General features: G+C 44.8%; 1 protein-coding gene across 1 annotated transcript in view; it reads left to right on the forward strand.

Moving 5' to 3' along the window:
* The window catches only part of CHCHD6 (coiled-coil-helix-coiled-coil-helix domain containing 6), a 106,061-nt gene that overhangs the window by 47,739 nt on the left and 40,464 nt on the right, over positions 1–17,858 (forward strand). The window contains exon 7 of the mRNA XM_032194332.1: positions 9,213–9,283. Coding sequence (XP_032050223.1) covers positions 9,213–9,283 — 71 coding nt within the window. The remainder of the gene's footprint in view (positions 1–9,212; positions 9,284–17,858) is intronic.

The following is a 17,858-nucleotide window of genomic DNA, read 5'->3' on the forward strand; positions in this document are numbered from 1 at the left end:
GAGCAGTCTATCAGGGGACAGAGGAACATACCCGTGTGCTCTGCCCGGAGGTGTTTGATTTCCATGTTACTATTTACTTCTCAGCAGCCCCCCTGTGAAGGTGCCTTTCAGCTCCCTGGCAGCCCGCGGTCCTTCTGCTCGGAGGGGCTTCTCTTTGGAGACTTCACAAGCTCTTTGCCAGCTGCAGAGATGTCTCTTCAATGCCTTGTCCTCTTCAGAGGAGGCAAAACTACTCTGCTGAAAACCACGTGAAAAAAAAGATCACTAAAAGCAGAGAGAATGAGACTGCCAAAGATGGAAAGGAAATTGCTTACAAATACTTTCTGATTTCTTTCTTATCCCTTTTACCATCCCTCCTCCTTTGTCCTCCTTGGCTTTTTATCTCAGGATAAACATCGTGTTTATTTTCAGTTTACTGTGGGGAGGATTTCAATCCATTTTGAATAGCAAAATAAATACAAAATGATACTGGTGTTCTTTTCTCTGGAATAGCTGCTGCCTTGCGGGGAGAACAGGCGATTTTGTGACTGAGGTATTGTAAAGACAGACCCAAAGAATCCGTGTTACTCCATTTTCTTTTTCTTGTTAGCAGCATTTTATATTGTATTTTGTTTTCCTTTTTATCTAATAATCAATGTTTCTTGGTAGAAATCATCTAATAAGTTGTTTCCAACTGTAAGATAAATATATCCTTACTTTATGATGTTTGTCTATGTATTTTTAATAAAGGGGTATGAAATCGAGTCATCCTAGTAAAACTACTTTTGAGCTGTGGAGATGGGAGCTTTTTCCAGCTATTCATTAACTAAGATTTCCATCTCACTGAAAGATAAGTGAACACTGTCTCCATTTTTTTTTTTTTTAAAGTGAGACCCCAATGCTTAAGGTTAGTATTTTCTATAATGGCTTTTGTTACTTTTTGGTTGTCTGTGTGCAGCTTATTTTTTTTAGATGTGCTGATTACCAGTAACCTGAGCTTGAAGTTTTGAATAATGAGCTCCTGAGCATCTCCAGACAGAGCCACGAGCCAGCGGGCACTTCTGAAAGTATGGATTTGTCTGTGTCATTAACCATGTACAGTGACCTGTAAAGTCCTAGCGGTCTTTTTGGCTGTAATCATTAAACCAGCCTCTACTACGGGAGAAAATGGGGAGAGAAGCTGCAAGCAGAGTGAGAGAAACCTGCCTGAAAATACAAATATCTCCAGAAAATGCTCTGGGAGTAATAATAATAAAGAAAAAGTATGGTGGCAAAATAAATTGCTGCTGCTATGATTTTTCTTCCTCTCCCAAGTTTGCCTCTAGTATGGCAGTTTCTCTCCCTTCGATAAATAAATGCAAAGATGAGAATCGCTGCCAAAAACTGTCACATTTCTGGAACTTTCAGCCCCTGATTATTCACATTAAGCCTCCCCCCCCAGCAGTACAGTATTCTGAATATGTACACCCACCATTCTGTCAGATCTGTGCAGTCTGCGTCTGGTTCATCTTCTGTGTCTTTGATGTGCTCCATAACGTAGGCAAAGAGAGGTCTGATAGTCTCTCTAAAAACCTGACAGTTTGTGTGACAATCTGTCCACGAATCCACAGGCTCCTTGTCAACCAAATGAGCCTTTGAATATCAGAGGTTTTCGGAACAGTGCTTGCAGCATTGCATATGCACTGAGGGGAGAGTACAACAGGCTTCCTCGTAACCTGAGAGATGTCTGCATTTTCCTTAATCATTTCAGGGACATCTCATCATTGCTTGTTGGCTGGTTCTCAGCCCCGCACATGTCGGGGTTATTTAGCAAAGCTTGATTTACTGCAAGCTGCACATGGAGAACGATTTGCGATTGGGGGTAGAGGAAAGACCCTGGGAGGGGGGTGGGACTTGCAGGCTTTGGCGTGCTTCTGGCTTTTTGTTTGTTTGTTTCTTACAGTGACTCTCTTCCTTGCAGTTCCCTTTCCCCGTGGATGTGATGCATTTGCTTCAGTATTTTGTAGTCCTCTTGCACGTTCCTCTGCCCTGGGTTCCCTCCTCCTGCTCTGGCTTCCTGTGGGACTGCAGCGTGTTGCTTCCCTTAGCTACCCGCCATGGAAAGGGATGGAGTTCTGAATGCAACTCAGGTTCTGAGATACGGGACAGGAGCTGTTAACAGGGCCAGTTGCCTGTGGTTCGGCAACGGGCTGAGGGATATTCTCAGCAGCAAAAGCAGGGAGTTTGAGCTGCCGCCTTCCCGTCCGAGGTGGTGGGAGTTCTGCTGGAGGCTCTGTCAAATCCCAGCTTTAGCGTGATGGCAGCAAACCTTAGCTACAATATTCTCCTTGTTTCTTCCCAAAATAAGCTTCCGTGATGGGTCTGACAGGGAAATGTACTTAATATATATATTTTTAAACGTATGACAAGTACTTGATGACTGCCAGCTTTCTATTTTTTCCCCTTTGGAGCTCTGGTCAGCCTCCTAGTGAAACTTTCACTCTGGTACTGCTGATACTCCGGTACCTCGCTTCTTCCCCTCTCCTCCCCTTCCATTGCCGTTGTCTCTCCCAGACAACACCTAGCTGGTAGAGGCAGCATCCTGTGCTCCTGTACTTTGTTCCTGGTGTAGTGACAGCTCTGCAGACAGGACCTGTACATCAGTCTGTGAGTGGTGGTGCATCTTTGCAGCCCGGCCTGGGCATTCGGCAGCCCTGGCTGTGCCCACGGGCTGCAGGCACTGCGTTATCTGCGTGGCTCAGCCGGGTTTCAGAGGTCTCCAAAGCAGATGCTGAAAACCCTTGATGTTTAATCGATGCCTGGGAAGCCTGTTTACCTGCACTTGTCAGGTGTAATTGATTCGGGCATTTACTGTGAATTCTTCACCTAGGACTTCTCGCTCCTATATTAAACTTTCTGCTAGGAGAGCGCGGAGCGATGCTCTCCCGGCGCAGTTTTAACATTAATCTGGGCCTTTCACATTGCTAGTGCTGTCCTTGTCAGAAAGCCTGGGTTGCCTGCTGGCATTTTATGGCCTTTCTCTTTGAAGGTGCATTTTACCTTCCAGAGTTTGTGTTTAAAGAATTACTAATGCTATATTTGCAGTCTTTTAGAACAGCGTGCCATGAAGCAATCTCATAGAAATGCAGCGTTTAATTCTTTCTGTTTTTTTTTCTTCTTCTTTTTCTTTTTTTATTTGCTGCTTCTTTGCCTTTTAATCACTTCTATAGTAATAGTTTCTTAATGTTGTTGACTGTCTTTCTGATGTGAAGATAATGTGAGGCTTTTCTGCACGTTTCCAGTGAGGCGCTCCCCAAGCTCGCAGCTTTTTGCAGAAGTTCTGCTATCGTCTTGCCACGAGGTACGTGTTTTACTGGGCTCCTTCCAGGGTACCTTCGTGGAGACAGTCAGGCTCTGGTGTGCAGACTTGGTCTGGGACTGTAAACCCATTCTCACCCTGATGGTGTATCTCAGCGTGGGACCCGTTTTTTGGGGTGTAGCCTTGTTGATTCACTGCGTGGTGCAGGGCCAGCAGCTTGACCTTTTTGTGTCTAGCTTGTTATCCATGCATTAAACCTGGCTGTGGCACGTCTCCCCAGATCCACCTCCTTAAACTTTCGTGAGGATTGGTATTTTGTGGGATCTTATCTTTGAGACGCTGTCTAGATATGCTACAGAGTTAATATTTTGCTTTAATTGCAAGATAACGTTACAGTCATGAGAAGATCTGTTCGAACAGGAACATAGTTCTGCCCAGAACTAGTTTAACTTCCCTGTGTTGTTACTGTGGACATTGCTCTTTTTCTGGCGTCTCTGAATCTTAATCCAAAATTTATGATCTCACAGCCTATTGCCGAAGGAAAGAATAGAATGACACAAATTCAATGCTCTCATTTCATTATTGGTCTCAGCGGGAGGAGTGGATGAACCCACACATGAACAGCAAACAACAGGGCTGTGTTTAGAAGTTGGCTTTGGCTAAAAAAAAAATCTTTTCTCCTTATCAGCAAGCTGTAGTTGCTTGCATCTCTTCTTTATTACCTTTTGAGGAAAAAAAAACAACACTTGAATTCTCATAAAAGCAGTTTAACCCTTGGCTTCTGTGCTCTTCTGATGTGCTTTATATGCAATTTTCTCTTCCTTGTTAATCAGCCTCTGTGTGTACGAGCACTTGTGCTTGGTAGGAATGAGAAAACGCGAGCGGTGTCTTTTAGCTAAACGTGGGCTGAGCAGGAACTCGGGAGGAGCGAGCTCAGGAGGTGAAGAGATTGCTTCTTGCAACGTGTCCTGAAATTCCCGAGCTCCCCGTTCTGGACCAAGGCCGATAGCAGTGATTGATGGTGTAGGTTGATTGCAACAGATCCAAGGGGTCAGCCGGCAAAAAGATCGCTTCAGCTCATCTGCCTGCGTACCTGTGGGAGGGGTCTGAGCAGACGGGGTAATTTTTCAAACCTGTTAGGAGCTGTTTGCATGAGGCTTCGGAGAGATGAGAACGAACAGCCTGATTTATGGCGTGTGTGAACCAGCAGCCCGGGCAAGTCTGGGGCCCTGGGTGTACCTTCGCTTCCCTTTGGCAGCGATGCGAGCAGATTTCCAACGCCTGCACTAACCGAGGTTTTTGGGTACCTTTCTGCTACTGCCCGCAGCAGCCACCGTGTCCCAGGCACGTGTGTGTTCCCTGTCCCCAGGCAGGTGGACAGCAGTTGTATCAGCTTATTGTGGTATTATTTCTGCCTTCAGAAGCAGTTGGAAGGAGGAACTGGAACGTCTTCCAGCTGATGCTGGATACAGAGCAGTACCCTCTGCTTTCCTTTCCCTTTTCTCTCCCTTCCCCTGGGGCACACCGTGCCTGCCCCATGACACAGCACTGCTCTCGTGCTCCTCCCGGCCCCACTGGGGCTCGTGCCTGGAGCTTTGCTGGAAGCTGCCGAGCAGGAGGGGGCTGGAGGCGATGTGCCTGTCAGGTGCGAGGCAGATTGCGCCGCGTAATCCCCCGGCTGCCGTCTGCAGCATTTGTCAAGGCCTCCGCTGGCCCGCTCCATTTCACCAGAGGTATCGCTAGCAATCATCTAGGCTGGCAGCGTTTCAACAGCTGCTAATCCTCTTTGTATCTTTAAGCACTGTGACCACTGACAAGCTTCTGTACTCCGAGGTGTCAAAATATCTGAAGATAGCTGCGGTGGTTGTTCTTTCTTTCTTTATTTAATCCAAACACGCTCTGATCTATTGACCCGGCCTGAACCTGGTGGAGAAATCAGTATCCCGGTCTTGTTTTTTTTTTTTGCTGTCGTTTGATGTTCACAAAGGATTTTGCCTAAAATCTGATTCATTTCTAGTTCCTCGTGCTCACGTTGCTTGGTTTTCTGTTTTACGTGTTACCGCAAGTAGTGCATGTTTCGCTGAAGTTGTAAGGAATGCGGTTTAATGTCAGGGTGAGAATGAGCTGGCAGGGTTTTCTCTTTATGCTTCAATTACTTTCCCTCCTGAAATAGCCTTGAGAACTCCTTTTGCTGTGTTGTTTTCTTGCTTCCTCTGCTGTGTGTTGTGGAAAAGACCTGGGCAACGTAGCGAGATGTAGCTGCGAGTGTCGGAGTTTCTCTGCGTGTTTGCAGCAGCGGAGGAATGCTGAATTAAAATTACTCCAAATTTAGCTTTAAGTTGTAAAATCAGTTCCCTTTGGAAAGGGAATTTTTAGTCCCAGGGTTTTTTGGGAAGAGTGGGGAGCAAGGGCATAGCAGCAAAGCTGTTGTAGGAAAGCAGCCGCGTAAAGCAAAATGGCTCTGTTGGTCTTTAGGCTCTAGTTATGTATTTTTATAACTTCTCGGTGTTTTTATTATTTGCTACGAACCATCGTTTAATAGCAGGGGAAAATCTTTCAAACGAACATTTCTTTGTTTAGGTTGTTTGTCCTCTCTGGAGAGCTCTCTCCCCATATGACAAACCTCTGATGTTCTGGAGTTGGCTCCCCTAAGGCTCAGCTTTATTGAGAGAAGTGAAACATTTTAGGTGGTTCATTCATTCTTTCTTTGTTTCTTGTTATTTGAGCCCTTATGGTGTCCTTTGGTCATGTTTTTAAACTTATTTCTGCAACTAAGACTGCCAGGAGCTTTATTTAATAATAGTTGAGGTCTCGTGTTCAACTTTTTCTTTGTGAGCTGCCACTTTATCTCAAGCATCAAATATTGCGAGAGTAAATTAAAAGCAGCGTCGGTGTCTTGTAATTTTGTGTTGAATGTTCTGTTTTACTGTGCGGCTGAATATCATTTTATGAAGCTGAAGGACTTCACTAAGATTATGGGCAGCTCAGTCTTCATTTCAAGTGCAAACACCACAAACACCACCCCTCGGTGCTGCCGAGCGGCCTTTAGGAGCGGGTGGCTCTGCTCAAGTCACCAGAAGTCTAGAGATGGTTCCTGGTGGGGCTCCTCATTTGCAACCTTATTATAAGTCCTAGGTTTTTGTTCAGCATTGAAACACTTTGCATGGCCGTGGCGTGATGGGGCAGAACAGTGGAACGAAGGAAATTTTGCATCTCAACTTGTGTAGGTGAGGATACCTGGAGACTTGTTCTCTGAGAGCAGAGGCCCCCCATCACAGAGGCTGCCGTGACTGCCCACGCTGGAAGCCCGCTGCCTGCTGCTCCTTCAGCCCCACTTTGGGACAGAAGTCAGTGCCCCCTTCCCAAGGTAGGAAGAGGCCTGGAGGTGAAGGGAAATCTGTTCTACAAGCCTGCTTGGTGAACAAACTCAGTTTTAAATGGTAAAACCTTGTTTTTCTTACTTGAGGAAGCATTTGAATATAATGATTCAGAGCGTTAATACTGCTTCACCGGGTTTTGGGTTTCTCACAGGCAGAAGAAAGAAGACAGGTTTGATCCAACGCAAGAGGGTCACTTGGATTGCTTGCAAGGATGTTTCCTTTTTATTTTTACGATCGAGCAGCTTTGAGCTCTGGGCTGAACATGGTCTGTGCCCCTCTTTGATCTTTGCATCGTGCCATGTTCCTCGCGGTTCCTTTGAGGCCAGGGCTCCCCTCCTTCCCCACGCTGAGATTCTTGCCTCTCCGTTCAGGTTCTCACTTGCCTCCTTTTCTTCAGCCTTGGGATCCAGAGCTATTCCGTTCTGGTTTCTTTCCCAGCTCTTTTTGTCCCTGTGCAGTTGATTTTGTTGCAGATGGGGCTGACCATAGCACTGGGCAGGCGAGTGCTCTCTCTAATAACCTGGGCAAGGTTGTGCCACAACCACTTTAATCGGCGGTGCAACCAGCAAATGAATCTGTTGGCTAGTTTTTCTTTCCCTAGGCGGGTTAAATGCCAACCTCATGCTGGGTCTCACGTACAACATATTTGTTCCTGTTTTCCTCTCCTGCTGCTGTTTCACTGCAGAGTGCTGCAAGCTAATAGTATCTGACGGGGCTACTTCCTATTGCCTGAAAAATGTTTAATTTTACTACCTTGCTTTCTCTCTTTCCCACTTTCTCTCATTTTGATCTCTCAAATCCAGTCCCTTTGAGAAATCAGACAGTATGAAATATGAAAATTGCTTGGTTAGTAATTGGAGAACGGTGAGACTTACGAAACCCATGGAGATAACGCTTACATCTACTTATTCATATTATTTAATTTTTAATGGCAAATTTAATTAATGGAACACAGGTCTTGTGGTTTCATGTGTGAATAAGTAACAGCAGGGATCTGAAAGTCATGAGGTCTGTTTACAGGACAGAGAAAAAGGCTCCATTAAAAGCTGAACTTTTCGTTATAGGAAGGAGTAAAAAGGGTTTAACAGCCTAGAAGTTTGACCATTATGTAACAAGTAAGTAGAAGAAAACATTAATGGCAATTTTGCTGGCCAAATGCATTTTGAAGTGGTTACTCATCCATGATTTTTCACTTTAAGTCTGTCTCCTAGGTCAAAGTATGGCAGCGCAAAGCCTGCTCTGGTTGTTTTTCAGTATGTGACATAAATTCAGGCACCGGAGATAAATGCTTAAATATAGCACCTTGAAGTCTAGGCTTTGAAAACCTTTATAAACCTCCCAATTAGCTGAGCTTCACACAACTTCAGCGATACAGGCAGCTGTTATCCCTAGCTTGCAGATGGAAAACGGTGACTTGCCCAAGTGGCAGAACCGCTAACAGAACTTGAGTTATATCTGTCCTTTCCTTTCTAACCACTGAGCAGTATGTGGAGTCTCATCATGTGCAGGACCACAGCTGCATTTGTGGGAAAATAAATGAAGGAAGGCAAGAATAGGAAAGGCAAGAATAGTTTTCTATATAGCAGGCACAAATTTGAGGAGAGACGAGGCAGCAGCTAGGACTGTCCCTAAATGAATAGCTGTCCTTGCTTTCAGTACCAGTTTGTCGCTTTTTTGATTGATCGTTGCATATTTTCTGCATGTGCCTTTTCAGACGAAGGGCCTTGCAGATGAGCTTTGAGTGAGGCAATTGCAGCTATTTCAGGATGAAGTCCAGGGGCTTTGCCTGAAGCAGCTTGATCAGCAGTTCGGTGACACGAGCCCTCGCAGCGAAGTCGCTGGGGGTGTGCGGCGGCTCCCTCCTGCTGTCTGTGCTTGGGAGGCCTCGGTGCAGCAGAGAGAAGGAATTCATCCTCCATGCTCAGCGGCTGAGCAGCTCTGAACTAAGACTCTTTCCATGCAAGCTCAGGAGAATTTAATGCAAACGTCTTAAGCCCTGCAGCAAGACACTCCAGACTCCGTTTGGCAGAGCCTTAACTGATACCTGATACGCCTCCCTACGTCGTTAAAAGGGAAACAGGCTGCATAATTTTCTTCTAAAGAATAAGTAACATAAGCAGAGGCACTGAAATGTAAAATGGATTTTCCCGTGCTAGCAGCCAATTTTGATACTTGCTAGTCAGTAACTTCCAACATTCTTCACGGCAATTAGTGAAAGAGAACAAAACGCAGCCTAACTCGAAATAACGCGGCGCGGAAAACACCTTGTTTTGGTGGTTGCATGGAGTAATCAAAGCTGACTGTTGGTTGTTGGCGACCTTTCCCCCCCTTTTCCTTCACAAAGGTGAAGCTTATAACGGAGGACATGTTGCAGCCTTGATGCGTTTTCTTGGAAATAAAATGAACTTTTGGTGCATTTTTTTTTTGTGTTCTTTGAACTGAATATGCTGTTTGTTGTTGGAAATCGTTATTAATTATAGAAGATAACTACCTGACGGGATAAGATCTGAGATGCCTTTCATTTTTTGAGCTGAGCATTATGTTCTTTGTTTCAGAATGCCGAAATCTACAAGCTGACATCTGAGCAGTACCAGGAGGCAGCCACCAAGGCAGAGGAGTGGATAAAGTGAGAAACCATTTTTGTTCTTTCCTACAGTTCCAGTTGCATTTCCTAACACTGTGTGTGTGTACAGCCCCTGGATATCCCTGCAACCAGAGTGCAAAGCTACCTCGTGTCAGGTAGTGAGGGGGCTGGGGAGCTGTATGCCAGCATCCTTTCTTTCTGTGCCAAACTTGGCAGAACGTAGTATAAAGATGTTAGATCTTGCAAGGGGAGAGCAAGAAGGAAGGCGTGGAATAGAAAATTGAAACTAAATAGGAATATTTACCAGGGTTTTCTAAGAGGCAATGGAACCTGCTTAATCTGCTCAAACTTTGACCCAATGTATTTAGCCTGCATGTTGCAGCATGGGGCTTGCATATAGGAGTATGAAAAATGTCAATTCTAAAGTTATTCATTGTCCACAGAACAAAAAAGGTAAATAGCCTAAATCAGCCCTGTAAATTTCACTCAAAATAGAGTTGTACTTACCATAAATGTTTTCTTAGAGTGGATGCAGTGATTTTCTGACCTCTTTAACTGGCCTTGGCTTAATTAGTGGACCTTTAATGCTGTCTTTTTACCAGGAGCATATTTAGTGTCTAAATTCCATTTGTATTTGCACGTAGTGTTGCATAGCTTATTGTTCCGCATGCACTAACAGCTGTCCAAGAAAAAATATTTTCTATAATTCTTTATTATTAATGAGTCCAAAGCAATTACACTGTCACGAGCAGCGCTCAGATCTCAGTTGGGTAAACAGTTGGCCAACACGCAGTAAACTGGAGTAGCAACATATGTAGTCCAGTTGGGTCCAGTCCAGATTGTATGATACTTAATTGCATAAATAGATAATATAGCAATGATGAATATATTAGTAGGGTGTGCAGTACATTGTGCTGTCTTTATTTAAAATTGTGTTTGGCTGCCAAAGCATCACATAACCTGTTGTAATTTCGCATTTTTGTTTGGACAGTCAAGTAGTAAGTTGCTAAAGAAGCCAAAACAAGGCAGCTAACACATCACACGCATTTTCATGCGGTTTTCCACAGTAGAATTCTTAAGTTTTGGTTTTAAATTAAATTTAAAAAATAATTATAGTCCATAACGTTCTGAGAGTCTTTGATCAGTTCAGTTTTCTCTTGAATTTGCTTCTACAGGTGTGTGATCAGATGTAAATTCTTACAACTTTGTAAAGGAAGAGGCACAACCTTGGATTATGTTCTTTACTTGCTATTACAGACTGTAACAAATCTGTATTTACAGCAGTTGTAAGTTGGGTTCCTGAGGTTTTATTTGGTGTCTTCTGATTCTTATGAGGTTGAATACTGGCAATGTAGGAAATCCTCTGGTAACAAGCATTTCTCACGAAGGGCAGTGGCTGAGACCAATACAAATGCTAATGACTTCTTGCTTTCAAGATTCAAACAACGTATTTATGGTTTCTTAGGGGTCCCTTCCACTTTAATTTGAGTCCCTAACGTCTCCCAGTCCCTGGCTTCTGGTCTTATTATACATTGCCTTTCTGCATGAAATGCAGAACGTGACGAACGTGAGCCATTGTAAAGGGACAATTTCCTTGATCTGTCTTCCTCACAGCCAAAAAAGACACCAGCCCTGCCATGAATTTCACTGTGAAAACATAACATGGCTGAGAAGTGCCTTGAGAGCAGACAAACTGTGTGGCACCAGTGAAGCTGAGGGAGGAAGAGGAGATGTTATTTTCTATTCCTTTACAGTGGATCTTGTTGGCCGTAACCGGCATTGCATTGAGCTGCGTGTTGGAGCACGCAGTCTGGGACTGATCATGCCCTTTGATAATTGTATGTGAAGGAAGAACCTTTGCTTTAGCCTACCAACTCGCAGTGTGTGTGACTCTACAGCAGTATGCAGCCATTCTTTTTGGGATTGTTGCCCTGGTGTAGAACATATGGATCAAACACCGAGTGCATGTGCCTCAGGTGAGGGTCATGATATGGGGCAGGGTCAGGGAACTTCTTTCATGCATTGGCATTCATGCTGATTTGCTAGGACTTGAATGTTGTGAATATTCTTCTTAGGCTTTGCACATTCAAGTCTTTGTGCAGCCTGTTTATGGCCATAAATTACAAGATCCTGTGAATTCAGTGGAAATAATTGTTCATCTTGGTTTGCAATTTCATGTTAGACATACAAGCACAGTGAGTGCTAAGCTAGGTAAGGCTAATTTATGCAGATCTAGTAACTTGGATGACACGAATAAACTGAAACTCCAGGAAAATTACAAGAACTGGAATATAGCCAAATTAAGAACGAAGCACAGGTCCGCCTGCTTGCAGTGCTGGGTGACGACAGCTCCTGGAACAAAGGGAAATCGGGAGTGGCATTTTCTCCATCTAACGGGAAGAATGCATCCCCTTTCTGTAGTGTCACATCCCTGGCTTTACACCATCCTTGTGTTCCACTGTGAACTCCTAGCCCTGCCTCTGGCACTTGAACACGGTGAGACCAGTCTACCCTGCACTTGTTGCCATCTGCCCCCGGATCGAAGTGTAGCTGATGGAGGAAGAGGGGGCTGGAGTTGGGGCTGTTTCTGCAGGGAGTGCACTGCTTTTTCAGAGTCTGTCTTGAAGCAAAGATAAGAAATACCTGAAACAAAATTGTTTTCGTGGCATTTATTGACTTCTGCAACTCCATTATCAGTACCTACAGCTCTGCACAAATGGTCAAGCTCCGTGGACTCTTTCCTCTCCTTAGTGATTATCAAGCATTTCAGCATTTGAGGATATCATGCAAGCTTTCTACCAGCGACCCTTTGCAGCACACCTGTGAGGTAGGCAGGTAAACCAGCTCCAGTTTATATGAACAGAAGCGTGGAGCTTCATACTGCAACACTACGTGGTCACCAGCTCTTGGTTCCTGCTTCAAGGAAGGATGCTAGGCTCGATGGCGTGATGCACTTGGTTCCCCATCTCTTTGTCTGAACCCATCTTCCTCCTGTCTCTGCATTCCCCCACCACAGCATCTCGTCCTTTGTTCTGGGCTCTATCCAACCTGTTTTTTTCTCCCAGGAAGAAGATCCTAGCAACAAGAAACCACTGAACACAGCTTTCAGCACCTTAAGCAACTTGCCCTTGTTGCTTACATGCTGTGGTGAATTGGACAGTTGCCACGGACATATTGTCTCTGTGATGCTATTATAATTGGTGCATTATTATTTTTCTCTTCTGTTAACCAGCAGAATTAAAGTCTAGGGACCTAGAACTTTTTTTTTCCTTCCTTCCTTCCCTGTTTAGCAAACTGCACATCAGTAACCACCCACAAAAGAAGCAGCGTGTAAATAAAAAGCCAGTGCTCTCCGCCCTTCACTTCGTTCCACATCCTTTTCTCGGTGTTCATAGAGCCATGACTCAGACTGGGTTTAGAGAAGACAACTTGCTAATCCCCTCCCTGCTACAGAGAATAAAATGGCATTTCATTCCAAGCTCTATTAATGCGCTCGCTCCGGGGATAAAGCAGCACTCCCAAAAGGCAGTGGCCAAATTTTTTTTCTGTTGCATTGTCTTTGTCTTCTTTTGAGTGTTACATTTAGATTAGCTTCTGAGGATTAAATGTTATTACAGTCCCTGAATCTGTTAAGGGGAAGGAAAAAAACCATCAGTAAAGAGGTTATGGCTTAGTACAGGCACTCTAGATTTATCCTCAAAATGCTTTTTTTTTTTTTTTAATGTGATTTATTTTCTTTTGTGAAGGCTGCCTTATCATATTTTTATTTTATTTTATTTTCGTGGCTGTTAAATTTGGATGCAAGAATTGCCGGGGGCGGGGGTGTGACTCGCTCTGCAAGGTATAGCAGCGGGAGTGGGGTGAGGGGATTAGGAAGCTGTTAAAAGATAAAATTGTTCTGAAGCTGAGTTTCCCTCCGAGATCTCCTTAGAGCTTGCTGAACCCTCCCTGAAGCTGCTTACCGACGGCCGTGTTGCTTTGCGTGTTGTGCTGAGAGAAGCGAGCGGGCTCCGCGCTGCTATCGAGGAGCGCATAAAGAACGCCGGTATCTTATCCTGATAGAGATCAGCCTTGAATCCAAGGCAGCTTTCCAGTGGAGGAACTGCCAGGGAGATTTACTCCATATGGGACTTCGTATCTGAGAGTTCCATTTAATGGTCCTGAGATCTTTAAATTTAATGGACGTCAGTATTTAAGGTGATTACATTAGGAAAATTGGCAAGTCGTAAGTATCCTCCTGGGCTGAGCATGGAGCTGAGAACCAAACTGACTCAGTGGGGGTAGGGGGAGAAAGTTCAGAGATGGACTGTCTGCTGGGAACCGGGAATTTATGGCTCCCTTTCAGTACTCACGGAAACAAAGATTTTATTGAATTGCAACAGATTTTATGAGGCTGATGGTCCCTCAAATAAAATGGCATCAGTAACTGGAACCTCACTGTTCCAGTTCCAGAAACTGCCTTTTCTTCCTTTTTTTTTTTTTTTTTTTTTCCCTTTGTGTAGATCTGGAAAGTTTATAAGATACTTACGTGGTGAAACTTGAATTTATTAATCTTGAAATCTTCTCCAAGGCCCCAGCTATTTCAACAGAGGGCTGTGCCCAGGAGTCAAGCTCTAAAATAGTTATGTGGACAGCCATGAAGCCTGAGGAGAAGGGTAAAGACATCATAGTTTTCAAACAAAATTGCTCTGGGATTTCTCGTGTCATTAGATTAGATAGATGATTAATTCAATGTTGAAATTAAGAGCCTCTGCAATAGGGGTTTAAGAGTTTTCAGGAATAAAAGACTGATTAGTACTTGGAGCTCATCCTCAGCCTTATCTCAGCACAGTGCTTTTGTACGCTGCGCTGATTATACCTTCAAAAATGTTTTGGCTCCATCCCAGTCCTGTTCTTCCCTCAGAGCTTGGTTTGTGTTGGTTGTTCCTACTTCTGTCAGTGGCGAGTCTGTTCCATGTGATCTCTAAATAAAGAGATTAGTTACTAGTCAAGGCTTTGCTGTTTTTTCACGTTTATAAAGTTGGTCTTTGAAGGAGATTGGAATATTGCTGTCAGAGACAATAAGGTGCGAGCTTCCCCTGAGTCATTTCAACAGCAGGTAAAAGAGGAGGTGGGTCAGTTTTGACTTTGTGTCATTTTGTATGGTGTATTTCTGAAAGAAAACCTTCCAGATCTTTGTGAGGCAGAACTGAAGATGATTTTGTCTCATTTACATTAGCATCTAAACATTTTCTTTACTAATTGTGGAAGGCGTGTTGTTAAGCAGCTGTGTCTACCAGTGCATTGATTTCCAGGGGCTGTATTGTTCCCCTACTACTTTAGGAATATAGTTTGTGGTGACAGAGTCAAATACACATAACAGAGTTATGTAGATGTTCCACTTGCACCAGATTATCCTTTTTTCGACTTATCTTTAATTCCTGAAAATTGATTGGATTGCGTACCTCACCCAGCTGTTGCATCTTCTCTCTGAAATCCAGCTCTTGAAGGTTACAAAGCTGCTGCTTTCAAACTTTTTCCTTTTGCCCACTTAGTAAAATAATGTTCTAATAAAAAATAGTGTTAAATAATGTTCTGATATAAAAAAATAGCGTTCACAATATCATCTTTCCTCTTATGCGTGTTGAGGGATGACTAATAAATCAGCCCGATGACTGAGATTGCAGTTCTGTTAGTGCTGAAAAACTGGTGTAAAATATTAATACATCTTTTCAAATCTGCAAGGGTTTTTTCTTCGCAGGTACACGGGTAGAACTTGGGAGCTTATAAAATAAGACTTGAATAGCAAAGGAAGAGGTGCCAAAGACTGCATGTAGTCTATTAGGGATGTTTCTATTACTATCGATTTTTACATGGAAAGCACTTGTATTCTGCAGTAATGTTGCCATTATAAAACCCTTAGATCAGGGTTTGTTGGCAGGCCAGATCCAGATTGTTTTCAAAAGCACGGATATTTGTGCAGCTGTTAAAACAAAACCCAGCCGTGCTTTGTGCATCGGACTACACGAAGTATTTCGGTTCAAAGCTCTCCATCGCGGTGAAAATTGAAGCAGATCACTGCCCTCGGTTTGGGAATTACATATGCCACTGGGTACCTTGGTGGAAGGGAGATTTCTCCAAGGTTCACAGTTTTTTATTGTGGTTTTAGATGGAATGACAGGTCCGCAGCCAAGCCCACGAGTTCTCTGTGCCTTTGCTGCATCCCTCCCCTTGGCTTCGGTTCGGAGAGGTATTGTGAGCAGTAATTCAGGGCCCAGCCACTCTCGCTCCCGCTGTGTTTCTCTGCTTCTGTCTTCCTGCATGTGTGTTACATAGCGTGCTGCTGGTAGTGGCACGGGGCTGATTTGTAAAGGATTGAGGTTTACAGTTGTCTGGGGAAGCTTTCCAAAAAGACTGGTGAATTAAAGATGTCAGTAGCAATAATGCCTGAGAAACCACTTGTTACCAGTGAATTAATGACTTGTTTGCTAATTAGCAGCCTAAAGCAAAGTTGAGGTAACGCTCCTACCAATCCGGTCATTAATTCACTAACAACTGATTTCAAGGGCAGTGTTGCTGTTTTGAGCAGTAATTGTGTTCCCGATTCTGGATTACACGCTCCGTGCAAAACGTCGCTGCTGCTGCTGAGCCAGGCTCCTCCCGGAGGGGTGGAGGGATGCAGGCAGAGCCCAAAGGCAAGTGTTGGAGCGGGAAGTTTGAAGAAACAGTTGGTTCTGTGGCTCAGAGCTGCTCTGCTCCACCTGCCCAGGTGATAGCCACGGCTACAGGACGGGGATGGCTGTGGTCACCCTACCCCACGGTGGTCAGCCTGCAGGGAGGAAGGTGCTGGGGCTCGGTATTAGAGGCTGCTGAGAGGCTGAGGCCTGTCCCAACCCTTATGAAGGGACAGAAAAACCATCCCTGCCACCACACCAGGCTTTGATGTCTTTTCTTTCTTTATTTGGTGTGCTTTTGGTAATTCCTGAGGTTACTCTGACACCACCGGTTTCTGGGCTAAGGGGCTCCGTCAGCTCTGAAGTCCCAAGACGAGGCGATGCTCAGCCTGCTGCCAGAGCACCTCGCTGGGGCAGTTTCCTCCTTTCCATCCTTTCCTTTTTCCTCTTTAGTCCTGGAAGCATCTCCTGCCTGCTTAAGCATCTCCCCTCTGCCTGTCTGGAGCATACGTACACCGCACCAACCAGAATTGTGACTGATTTGGCCCAAACCAGCAGTATTTGGAGGACGGGAGCACTCCTTGTTCAGGGGAGAATATTGTTTCCTTGGAGAGAGCACGCCGAGATGTGCTCCCGGGGGCTGAAGCTGCCCGTGAGCCCCACAGACAACGCAGTGGGGCAGCTCGGTGTGGGCGCTGGTCTCATTAACACGCCCGAGACATTTCACATCATCTCTGAATTTAAAAGCACATTATCAAAATGATTTTCTATAAGGGCTTTTTCAGTTCTCTGAGGGCTTCTCGAAATTATAATATTTATTTAAAAACCAAATAAAAAGAAAAAATCCCAACCTCTCCCCCAAACCCAAACGTGAAGGCTTTGTGCTTCCTCCGTGAGAGCGCCATTACCCCGCTCTCTGGGGGGATGAGTGGCTGCTTAATGGGGAGCTTGCTGAGTCAGTGCTCGGCAAATTGCGCAGCGTGGTGCCAGGGGGCACTGCGGGTTCGGGGATTAGAGCACGCGCACGGAACCGAGGGGATGTTTTAATAAGGCGGATGTTTAGCTTCAGATCCCACCTGAACTCGAATGCTGGCAGCCTCCTTCTCCTCCCAGGATTTCTCTGCATCTCCAGCAGGTTACGCCGCTGTCGGCGCTGGGTATCCGAACGGAGCCGTGGTTTTGGCCATCACTGGTGTCCCTTTGTGTCGCCTGCTGTAACGCCTGCAGTGAAGGGACCTAGCGCAGTGCTTGGGGGCATTTTAGGGAAGTAACTGCTGGAAAATTAAGGAAAGTAACAGAGCTTTTAAAGAGAAGGGTTTTGTTAGCAGTCTGACATCATTACAAGATCTTATATAAGAAAAATGTACTGGACCTGTCTGTCCTTCATGTCCTGTGGTTATATGAAATTAGCGTAACAGATACCTAAGGATATTTCTGGGAAGGGGTTTAATATGCCAAAAAGAACACGGGTCCAGCATTCTTTCAGCAGGCAGTTCCCCAGCTAACCCGGAGATCATACAGCATTATCACAGCCCGTATGTTCCTAGGGTCACCGCTGAATGCATTCCATAAGCTGCATGCGTTTGCTTCCTGACCTGAGATCTTAACCAGTTCTTAGATGATGTTTTTTATCTTGAGAAAGAAAATCCCTATTCGGGTCACTTGTTGGGCTGTGTGTTGTTTTCAGATGCAGTTATTGCTTGCTATATTGCTTTTCTGCCTTGTGGGAGCTGAGCCAGCTTCCTTTCTGATTCAGAGAACTCCTTCCAGCAACAAGATTCTGACTCATTCCTGCTTGGCTTCCAGAGACCATTTTGCTGCTAACTTTAGGCTCTTCATCTCTGCTAGTCAACTTTTCGTAGCTTGGCATCTTTGGGGAAAAAATGGTGCATGGCTTTGTGGGCAGGAGATCCAGTTCTGATAACTTCTGGATCTCTTGGCAAGGCAGGGAAGAGGCTGTAGTT

The sequence above is a fragment of the Aythya fuligula genome, chromosome 10 (genome assembly GCF_009819795.1).
Source record: "Aythya fuligula isolate bAytFul2 chromosome 10, bAytFul2.pri, whole genome shotgun sequence".
In the NCBI taxonomy this organism is placed as follows: domain Eukaryota; kingdom Metazoa; phylum Chordata; class Aves; order Anseriformes; family Anatidae; genus Aythya; species Aythya fuligula.